Source organism: Crotalus tigris, unplaced genomic scaffold (genome assembly GCF_016545835.1).
Source record: "Crotalus tigris isolate CLP2741 ecotype Arizona unplaced genomic scaffold, ASM1654583v1 scf7180000017622.5263843, whole genome shotgun sequence".
Lineage (NCBI taxonomy): Eukaryota > Metazoa > Chordata > Lepidosauria > Squamata > Viperidae > Crotalus > Crotalus tigris.
The window spans coordinates 4,231,383-4,242,728 of NW_024096517.1; the positions used below are offsets into that span (position 1 = coordinate 4,231,383).

Here is an 11,346-nt window from a genome sequence, read left to right on the forward strand (position 1 = left end):
AATCGGAGGCTACTTCCGCCTCTCCCCGCGCGAAAGAACTACGCTTCCCAGCAGCAAAACGCGGCCGTGGCGCGGCTTCTGGCTTTGCGCCGGCCTCTGGCGGCCGGACTCGGTTTCCCAGAAGCCTCGGCGGCCTGCGGCGGAAGCTCACGTGGCCTTGGTGTCTTCGGCGAAAGACGCGGCGGAGAACGGGGGGGGGCGAAACGGGGCTCCCGGCGGGCGCCCATCAAGGTAGGGGCGGGGGGGGGGAGCGGGCGAGCGGGGGCTTCCTTCCGCGTCTGCGCCCGCCGAGAGCCGAGCCGGCGGCGGGTCCGTTCCGCTCGGCCGATTTCAGCCTCGCTTGCCGCTCCTGGACGAGGCAGCAACGCTCGGGACGTGCGGGGAGGGGAGCGGAGGGGAGGGGGCAGGTCAACGCCTTGTCGCCATGGCAACGCTGTCGCCATGTCACCCCCAGCCCTCCCCTGAGCATCCTTCGCCCCCTTCCAAAACCCGTCGGGGGATCCCTAACAACCTTCCTGCGGTGTAGGACGTTCCCTCCCCCGCCGTGGCTTTTGTGGCCGAGGAGGGGCTGGAACCCGGACCCCCCCCTCCTTTCCTCGCCGGGGCTTCGTCCTTTCGGCCCGGGCTCCGGCCTTGCGTGGCGCGCAGGCGGGGTTCGCCCGAGGCGCTGATGGATGGCTGAGCTGGTGTGTTTTTTTTTTTTTTTGATCGTTTCTTGATTTATTTGACTTCAATCCCGGTCTTTGCTGTTGAAAGCGGGGGCTCCAGGCGGTGAAAGGCACGAGGCCACTTTCTCTTCCGGCGACAGTCGTGGGGAGTGGGCTAGGCTGCTCTGGTTGCGTTTCTGTCCCACTGTATCTCTGTGGATATGGAGGTAAAGCGGGATAAAAATGTAGATATAGCCATATCTAGATATATCTGTATCCATAAATGTATATCCATCTCTGGATATTCATGTCATCTGTCTGTCATTTTATCATCTTTTGATAGCTAGCTAGCTAGCTGTCATTTATCGTCTATATCCTGCCTCCATCTATCTATTCCATCTGTCTATCTATTCCATCTATCTATCTATCTATCTATCTATCTATCTATCTATCTATCTATCTATCTATCATCCTCCATCTATCATCCATCCACCATCATCATCTATCTAGCTATCTACCTACCTATCATATCATTTATTATCCCTATCATTTATCATCTTATATCATTTATCATATCTCTCTCATCACTCAAGGCATCCAGCATGCCTACAACTCCTGCCTCCCATTTTCTCCCAACAACAACCTTGTGTGGTGGGCTAAGGCAGAGTAAGGGGCATCTAATCACCCCAGCTGGCTTTCATTCCTAAGAGTTTCTCCTGGTTTCTCAGCCAGTATCTCACTCCACCATACTAGCTCTCAGGGCTGTGTTAAAGTCTGGCTCTCTTCACTTCCCAGGCCCAGCTGTGTCTCCCAAATGTGTTCTGATCCTTATTGTTCAACATCCCTTCTGGTTAGGAAAGGATGAGAGGCCACTAAGCTATCCCACCACTGTAAGCCAGATTGGTAAATCATGGTGGATTTACTTAACTGGCAAATTGAATAAAATGATTGCAATAATAATAAATAGGGTCCCAGAAGGCAGCAATGGGCAATCCTGGCTCTTCACTCAGGCTCTTTTCATCCGGTCCATCGTCATTACCATCTTTAATTCTTTTACCGTATTTAATTTGCCCTTTTCACTTTCTTCTAAAGTTGTGGCATACAAGTTTAAATTAATAAATCTATGCATCAAGTCTTCATCTTTTAATCAAAAAGTAACTATAACTGAAGTGTGGCAGATCAAAGAAAGTTGACGTAAACGGTTACTTAACAGTGTTCACAATGACTTACAGGTTTGTTTGTTTGTTTGTTTTTGGGAGAAGGTCAGTTATAGCATTTTGCAGAATCTGAGAAAGCTGGTCTCTGTGCAGAAGGTCTTGTAGTCAGATCTGACCTGGGGGAGGGAAGGAAAGTTATTTCTTCAGGCTGCCTGGATCTATTTATGTGGTTTTAAGTGGTGATACTGAAAGCTTTATAGAAAAGGTGCCAAGGTTGGGTTTTTTTAGCATCTAAAACATACTCTTAAGCGAAGAAGAACAGTGTTTACTATTTCTTGCAGCTTTTTTAGCTGAGATAAGAGGGAGGGATATGGATTGCAAATAGTGAGGTCATGGTCCTCCCTGTATTTTGGGGGGCATAGTGATTGCAGGGAAAGGTTTTTTTTGTTTGTTTGTTTTTTGTTTGGTGGGGGGAGAGTTTGCAACATTCCAGGAACAAATAACTTTGCTTCCTTGATACAAAATGTCAGGGCTGCATTCACAGAGTGAATAGTGTCTAAATAAGAATACAATCTGGAAAGAAGTCAGTGCTTTAAGTTGGATATAAAGTGAAAGTGAATAAAACTAGCAGTATCAGGAAGGCATAAAAAAAGTTTGGTGGAAGTAAATCAGGAAAAACATTTTTTGCTTAGTCACTTTGCACAACAGGGATCTAGGACTAACACTGATGGCCTTCTAATTTCCAGAAAATTATACAAAAAAAAAGTAGAACTTACATGGAACACAGCTTTGCTAAATATTCACAGGGTGAGGGCAACCATTTCAAATATGTGAAATATTGCTGAGCAAATGGGATTCTGGTCTATTGCACTGGAAAGCTTGAACAGGCAAGGCGTTTGGACAATATGGGCAAGAACTGATCTTGTGGTTCCTGAATGTGCGGTAATATTGTTATCTTTTAGGAAGGAACTGGAAAGTGAAATGGAAGCTGATAGCAGCATTTCTATAGCAGCAGAGATGGCGGAAGCCAAGTAAAGATTAGTAGTGCAGTGTACTCCTTCACTGCCCCCCCACCCCCAAAATCATCTGTTGTAATGTCTAACTCTGTACCAGAATAAGATTTGCCTATTCATGAGTTCAAATTAATTACAGCATATTCATTAATTACATTTGAGTGATGGTAAAAAATCTCTGGTTAACCAAAGTTTCAAAGATCTGGAAATCTACATTTTGTGACTTACTGCAGTAATAGGCTCCCCCATGCATGGATATACCTGTATTGAATTACTCTGTGGAATTGAGAGATTTTAAAAAACGTTTTTGAATGATTTTAGATCTGATAAGCCCTTAGAAACTCTGCATTCATTTCATGGTGTGATAGGTTGCAAACAGACCGTGGGAGAGCCATTTTCCAGGGTAATATAACTTCGTACTTCTAGTCCTAAGAGTTTAAACAATGATGGGAGATAATCTGTACATATTACTATTCCCAGACTGAGTGTCTGCCTTATGGCTTTGTTGATTATTTCTTATATTCATCTGTCCAGGAAAACGGGCCCAAGGCCCTAACATTCTGCTGGCCCTATAAGGATAAAGATAGCTGTGGTCACTAGATTATGTTATCCAAATCTCACGATGTGTGTGCATAGCTTCTGTAGTCATCACAGCCATAAAGTTGAAGAGCCAATACTTGAGGAACATGGCAGTCAGTTTTAAAGGGGACTTCCTCCCATTAACATGAACAATATTCTGTATTAACTCAGTGAACGCTGACTAGATCATCTTGCATCTTGCTCTGTGTAAATCTCATGCAATGGCCCATGGCTAAAATTGTCTTTTAAAGCAATGTGACTACTGCTCTTAGATTACTTGAAGGAATTATGGACGTTCAGAGTCCTCTCGCCACCACTGACCTGGCACATAACCAAAGCAGGCAGAGTGGAATGCACCTGCTAGGACATTGACCAATACTTTGATCCCTGCACTTCAGTGGAAAGAGCTGGCAGTTTAATTATCTGCTTCCTTTCCTCTCCTCTCTACTCATTCCAGCAATGGAGTGTATCCTGTAAGACCTGTTAATTCGGCTGTGTGCATAGGTAGTCCTCAGTTTACCTCCACAACGGAGCTCAAAATTTCTGTTGCTAAGTGAAACAGTTGTTAAATGGGTTTTGCCCCGTTTTATGACATTTCTTGCCACAGTTAAGTGAATCTGTGCAGTTGTTAATTAAACCTGGCCTCCCCATGGTCTTTGCTTGCCAGAAGGTTGCCAAAGGTGATCACCTGACCCCGGGACATGGCAACCGTCATAAATATGAAACGATTTCCAAGCATCCTAATTTTGAGGGTCTAATCGTGGAGACAACGATTGTAAGTGTAAAAAACGGTCATAAGTCACTTTTTCCCATGCTGTTGTAACTTTGACGGTCACTAAACAAATGGTTGTAAGTCAAGGACTACCTGCATATTTGGGCGTGCACGTTTTAGATGACAGGGGGTTTGCAAGTCACTGATAAGACACAAGCATATTTAAAATGAGCCTGTTGATTCTGGTTGAACAGGGCTGCGCTTTTCCATGGAATTTGAAAAGGGGGAACGGTCTTCTCGTAGAATTTCTGCCTAGGATTGTTTTTGGTCTTTTCCAGCTGTATACATGATAGGGGCCCATACTGTGTGATACTGGGGCGGCAGCTGTGCTTTGATCCGTGGAAAAGCTTCTTCATTCTGTGTCTCTTGTCCCTGCAGCCAGCCTCCAGCTATGGCGATCCTGTTTGCTGTTGTAGCCAGGGGCTCCACCATCCTGGCCAAGCACGCATGGTGTGGAGGAAATTTCCTGGAGGTTACAGAGCAGATCCTGGCCAAGATACCTTCCGAAAACAACAAGCTCACCTACTCCCACGGAAAGTGAGTGTTTTCTGGGGAGGAAGGGGGGGGGGAAATGTTGAAAGCCAATAATGGGACGAAATGAAAAGAGCCATTTTGCTGCTGGGCTGGGGAAGAGAGCAGGGAAAAAAAGGGTTCAGTGTGCCCATTTCAGCTGACGTGCAAGTAATCTTGGAGTGTGTTTGTACCAACTACTCAGAAAACATACTTGGTGTCTTGTTTTCCCTTCAGTTATCTGTTCCACTATATCTGTCAGGATCGGATTATATACCTCTGCATCACAGATGATGTAAGTATATGGGAAAAAGCTGTGATGGGGCCCTTGGTGAAATTTGCATTCTCTAAAGGTGGTCGCTGGAGAGGGGCGTATGCACTGGTGTACCCCTGGGAGATGGCTGTGCTGAAAAGATTGGCTCTTGCATCCTTTCACTGTGATAAACATATATCCTGCCAAGAAGCAATGGTGGACTGAAGGTGGCTTGGCTATTACCAAAATAATTGTCAGTCTTGGTCCCTTAAGCAAGAACGACCCTTAACTCCATTGGGTGTGAAAGGTTTACTTTACTAAAGACGAAGTGGAATACAGCAGGGGTCTCCAACCCCCGGTCTGTGGACCGGTAGCGGGCCGCAGCATGCCAGCAACCAGTCCACACAAACAAACAAAGCCCCATCTGCAAGATGCAGGCAGCACACAAAACCACACCCCTCCGGTCTGTGGGAAAACCTCACTCCACGGAACTGGTCCGTGGTGCCCAAAAGGTTGGGGACCTTTGGATTACAATACAGCAAAGCCAGAATTGAGGTTCACACGCCAAAACTTTTCCGGTTTAACTTTTTCCCCCTTTCTCCCTTCCCATTACTGGTCCCCCCCCCCAATTGTTGAATCATATTCAAATAAATTGTTTTGGGAACGGTCTCTTCAACCGTAGACTGGGCTGTGGGGACCTGCATGCCATTCCCAGCTGGGTGACCTTGAAGTTGTGTCTCTAGAAGGTCCGATGAGTCATTTAGTCTCCCCCCCCCCTCCCATCTGGCTCCTTTCTCCCATAGTTCATGGCAGACTGGCAGCTAGTAAGTGCGAAGGACAGGTGAAATATGGCTGTTCTGACGGTAATGACTTCATTATCTGTCCCTGATACATTGCTTAGATCAGTGTTTCTCAACCTTGACAATTTTAAGGCATGTGGACTTCAACTCCCAGAATTCCACAGCCAGCAATGCTGGCTGTGGAATTCTGGGAGTTGAAGTCCACATGCCTTAAAATTGTCAAGGTTGAGAAACACTGCCTTAGATCCATTTATGCCTTTTCTAGTCATTCTCTACCCGCTCTAGCTTTCCGCCAGAAACAGCATCCCAGGCGGTCGCGTTTCATTCGCACTCGTCTGTTTTGTTCTGCCTTCAGAACTTTGAGCGCTCCCGAGCTTTCACATTCCTGAATGAAATCAAGAAGCGGTTTCAGACCACCTACGGTTCCCGAGCACAGACCGCCCTGCCGTACGCCATGAACAGCGAGTTTTCCAGTGTTTTGGCAGCCCAGCTGGTGAGATTCTGCACCCTCATTCCAAAGATCCTTCCTTTTCGGGAAGCGGGAACTATACATGCCTCTTCTGGAATTGAATGTAGACCCATCTAACGATGACTAGGTTGAATGAATGAAAACCGGGGGCTCCGTTTTCTTTAAACCCCGAAGGGTTGTTTTTGAGGTTGGATTACCATTGCCCCTTTTTAAAAAAATTGCTCGTAGAAAAACAGGTTTTGTTGTTGTTAATTGCGAAGTCGTGTCCGACCCATCGCGACCCCATGGACGACGTTCCTCCAGGTCTTCCTGTCCTCTACCATCTTCTGGAGTCCATTTAAGCTCACACCTACCTCTTCAGTGACTCCATCCAGCCACCTCATTCTCTGTCGTCCTCTTCTTCTATTGCTCTCAATCTTTCCCAGCATTAGGCCCTTCTCCAGTGAGTCCTTCCTTCTCATTAGGTGGCCAGAAAAACGGGTATGCTCATTTAAATGGGATCCTTGTATCTTTCCTTGAAAAGTGCGAGGCTGATTATGTCACAAACTGTAAACGAAAGGAATCCTTTTAGTTTGCTTAAATACTTTTTAAGTGAAGGCGAGCTCACCGTTTCCTGGGGTATGGCTGTCCCACTGCAGAACGGGTGTTGCCGTTTAGGTAATTTAATGTTTAACCGTAATTCAGTCCTCTCCAACTCTGCTCAATATTCTACAAGATAGCTTTGTAGCTGCTGAGGACTTCTATCCTGCTATCTTTCCAGGCGATTAAACTTAACTTAGCTCATCTAGCCACTGTCCCAGTGCAGGTCTTGGCATATTCTTTAATTTGGCTTTCTTAAAACGTGGCTCCAATTTCCACTGTTCTTCTTTCATTTAGAAATATCACTCTGAGAACAAAGGTCCTGATCAGATGGTAGAGACACAGGCTCAGGTGGATGAGCTGAAAGGGATCATGGTCCGCAATATAGGTATGGGTGACCAAGGTGTATTTAGACCTCTGTATACCATTAAAGATGTATTTGGCAAGGACTGATGCTTCATGGGAAAGGAAGTGTGTGGCCTGCATTTCAACTTATTTAGCAAAAAGAGTGGGTGGAACAAAACAAGTAATTTGCCTTACTTCTGTTCTTGCTTGAGCTGCACAGTTATGTTAGCTTCCCAATTAGCTGGATCTCCCATTAGCTTCTAATAGGGGTGCCTCAGACTCCAAGCTCTTGATTTAAGGAACTTGCTCCAGGTGTAATTAAATCAAGTACCTGGGCCAGAAACCGAATACAGTGCAGTCCTGTTAATTCAGTTTTGGTGGTTTAAGAAAATGGGAGCGTTGGAAAATTGCTTTTCCCTTGGAGTTCTTATAATTGCTCTCTCTTTCATCCAAGATCTCGTAGCTCAAAGAGGAGAAAAGCTGGAACTGCTGATAGACAAAACGGAAAATCTTGTGGATTCAGTAAGTTCTGGAGCTGGTGGGGTGAATTCTTTTGGATCGGTTCTGGGCTAAGAGGAAGGCCTGCAGGGTTGTTTGAGGAAGGGAATGAAAATGTATATAGGACACGTTTTTTTCTTGAACTAGCTACGTTCCAGAACAGTGGTTCTCAACCTTTTTAATGCCGCGACCCCCAACTGGTCGCAAGTCGAGGACTACTCAACCGGTCGTAAGTCAAGGACTACTCAACTGGTGCAGCACCGTTTGCAGAATGGGATTTTTGGCGGGCTCAGCAGGGCAGAGACAGCCTGGACAATTCCTATTGGCTTTTGAAAGCCAATAGAATTAGACTCTATTCAAGAGAGTCTATTCTACTGGCTTTCAAAAGCCAATAGAATAAAAGGGAGTAGCACAGCTAAGGAAAAGGGGGGGGGGAATGGCAGACTGCGTTGTTTGGCGACCCCCGTGGAATGGTCGTTCGACCTCAAATGGGGTCCCGACCCACAGGTTGAGAACCACTGAACTAGAACATAGATCGGATGTTTTCAGAAAGTTATCTTCTAATCTTGGTATTTGGGACGGGAAAGTCAGATGTTTCTTCACTGGAGTTCTATTTACCTAGCCAAATATTTCCCTTTATAGAGCAAAATTAACATGTGGTAGTCGGCAGAATCTTTTGACCATGCAGAGAGAAATCAAGCAGTCTAACGTAGGCAAAGGCAGCTGTTCTTGGGAATAACATTGCCTAAAAATCAGCAGTTGGGAATAGGGGTGTTCCTCACTTAGCATCCATTCATTCAGCAACTGTTTGAAGTTATGACTGCTGAATGTACTTGGGATCAGTCCCTGAAGTCCTAGCTGTTGCAGTTCCCTGCAGTCACATGAGCAAAATGTGGGTCTGTCTGCATTTAAAACTGCCCCTCATACCCCATGGTACCCGGTCTGGTGGCAGGCAGGGTAGCCAAAAGGAGAGAGATGGGGCAGAGGGCTTGAAGTGGGGCCAGTCCTTTATCTTGGATCCAGGTTGCGACCTAGGAACTGTGTAGGACTTCCTCAATGACAGTAAACGGGATTGCCAGAACTGCTGTTGTTAAGCAGTCCCGTGATGTTTTGCTTAACGACCATGTGGGTTAGTGACAGTTGTCTGTCCCCATTAGATTCATTAAGTGAGGACTACTTGTGTTCTGGATGTCACCAAAGCCTAGTCAAGAACTTCCAGCAGAGGGCAATGTGCTTACTTCTGCTATGATCTTGCAGCGAAAGTCAAACAGTATTTGGATAGGAGACTTATAAAAAAGATGAAAAGGCATTCCAGAACATACGTTGAAAGTATGAATTAAAACAACAGTTGCATATAATCCCGTTTTTGGATGAAACGTTGAGTACAGTCTGTGTTCAATCCTCTTCTGTGCTTTTCTCCTCCAGTCTGTCACTTTCAAAACGACGAGCAGGAACCTGGCCCGAGCAATGTGCATGAAGAACCTCAAGCTCACCATCATAGTTGTCATCGTATCAATTGTAAGTTGTTCTCCGATACAAAAGGGAGGAAACTCCCCTGGCTATAAAAGGAAATTACTGTATGTCCCTTTATCCTTGTGCTGGTCTGCAAGAATTAATGGGCCGCGAGGGGATGTATTCCCTTATGGAAGGACATCCCGTTTGAACGAGAAAAATACTGAGGTGGCTTTTGCTGCAGTGCAGTTGCCCGCTCAAGCAGCTAGTCTATCGTTGCAGTGCAGTGCTAGTTGCAGTGATACGTGGAGGGACGGAAGTTGCTAAACCAGTGGTTCTCAACCTGTGGGTCGGGACCCCATTTGGGGTCGAACGACCATTTCACGGGGGTCGCCAAACAAGGTTGTCCGCCATTTTTTCCCCCTTTTCTTTGGCCACGCCCCTGGCACCCGGTGATGTATAAGTGGTTGGGGGTCACCACAACATGGGGAACTGTATTATGGGGTCGCGGCATTAGAAAGGTTGAGAACCACTGTGCTAAATGCTTTCTCCCCCACAGGTCATCATTTACATCATTGTGTCGGCTGCCTGCGGGGGCCTCTCCTGGCCCAACTGTGTGAAGAAATAGCTGTCTGAGCCGATCCATCACATGAAAGCACACACACAGGAATGTAGGTCATCAAATGTGGACTTTCACACTCTTCATCCTTCCAGGACACTTGAGTCTTTTTTTGCCTTATCACCTTGTAAGGAGATGGGTCTACTCCTTCAAAACCCAAAGGTTGTTTTTCTCTGAAACAGCACATGACTTCCTGAAGGAAGAAGAGGAGGGCGTGGACAGACGGGAGGCTCTAAGTATCTGCATTATCATGCTTTGCACTTTACTGTCCTTTGAGTGCTGCTGGAGCAGGTTGGAGGATGCTGAAGGCCCCATAAACCTTAGGTTGAGATGTGAGTGGGGGGACCACCGAAGTCGACCGAGTTCTTATTCACAAACCTAGCCCAGAGATGTGATCAGCTCTTAACTAAAACGGCTTCTTTCCTGCAGTGCCTTTCTTAAAACTCATGACAGGCTGTAGCTTTTCCGTCGAAGCTTCCTTTGTGGCTCTTTTGTTCAAGGGGGTTCCACTTTTCAACTCGGGTGACTGGTAAATGTATAGTATTAATATTGCTGTAACATTGCTGCTGCTATCTGTAATTTTTGTGTCTTGGGGTTTGTCTTCTCGCCTCGTTTGGAATGTCCTTTCAAACTATACGGTAGTTCACGCTGGCTTCATCTCCTGAGGTGTGTCTTAAAAGCTGCTTTAGCATGTCCAGAGGATCACGCTCTGTGCAGGATTAGTGACTGCCCTCTTCTCTTTGAGCACAGTGGAGCTATTCTGAACGGGATCCCACGCTACTGATTTCCAAGGAAAAAGTTATAGAGAAGTATGAAGGATTGAAAACCGACTTTTAATCGAAAACTGTGTAAATTACTTGTGAAAAACTGTACCCCTTCTCATTCGTGCATAATGTAAATGAGGATGAATCTTATAACTGGGAAGATTCTTAATCTTCCCCCAAGTGTTGGTATTTTAGGATCTTATTCTAGTTTTCTAGGTAGTCTCTGCTTGCTCTCCTCAGCATACTGCAGAGAGCAAGCCCGGTGCGCCTATCCTTGTTTCCTAAAGTCATGGTCTTCTCCATCAAAATGTCTTTGCAGGAACCAAGCCAACATTGAATTAATTGTGCATTTTTTTTAAAAAAAAATGTTAATAGCAGTGGTTAATTTTCTATCATTTTGAATGCCTTTATGTAAGCTGCTTCCTCCTGTTTTAATAAAATGCACTGATGCATTATTGTAAAATAAAGTTAAATCTGTTTAAATAAATGTACTTAACTGCAGACAGTTGATAATCAGTTTTTCTCGTCAAAGACCTTCCTGATAGCTGAGCTGCTTATTTTAAGTTCTGGATAAACAGTGATCCAAAAGTAGAAAATCGGTGAGCTTTTTTCAGAGCTTACACTGAGCCCTTATCTAAAAACTTTCGCATTGCTATGATCTTCATGTGGTGACAGTAGCTCCCTGATCTTAGACTGGTTGTGATTGTGGCAGGTTGTACAGTACTGGAGAGATAGGTTATCACCAGTGTGAATTATAAAAGTGGTCCAAAGTGGTATTTTGCCCATAACCTTATTTTTTGTTTAAACAAAATTGTGTTGAGGATTTACAGAATGGTTTGAAAATCTGAAATCAAATACCGACCAGCCCTTACTTTACAAGTAAACATTC

General features: G+C 45.3%; 1 protein-coding gene across 1 annotated transcript; it reads left to right on the forward strand.

Annotated features, from left to right (window-relative positions):
* The first annotated feature begins 81 nt into the window (after window positions 1-81).
* On the forward strand, window positions 82-10,958 carry VAMP7 (vesicle associated membrane protein 7). The gene is made up of 8 exons (XM_039331527.1): window positions 82-231; window positions 4,547-4,705; window positions 4,916-4,973; window positions 6,087-6,224; window positions 7,077-7,167; window positions 7,579-7,646; window positions 9,048-9,140; window positions 9,634-10,958. The coding sequence occupies exons 2-8, from the start codon at window positions 4,560-4,562 to the stop codon at window positions 9,700-9,702; spliced, it is 663 nt and encodes a 220-aa protein (XP_039187461.1). The 5' UTR covers window positions 82-231; window positions 4,547-4,559; the 3' UTR covers window positions 9,703-10,958.
* Window positions 10,959-11,346: the final 388 nt, after the last annotated feature.

Coding starts and splice junctions, on each gene's coding strand:
- VAMP7 (XM_039331527.1), top strand. CDS start 4,560: ATGGCGATCCTGTTTGCTGTTGTAGCCAGGGGCTCCACCATCCTGGCC. Junction 4,706..4,915: donor CTCACCTACTCCCACGGAAA/GTGAGTGTTTTC, acceptor TTTTCCCTTCAG/TTATCTGTTCCACTATATCT. Junction 7,647..9,047: donor CGGAAAATCTTGTGGATTCA/GTAAGTTCTGGA, acceptor TTTCTCCTCCAG/TCTGTCACTTTCAAAACGAC.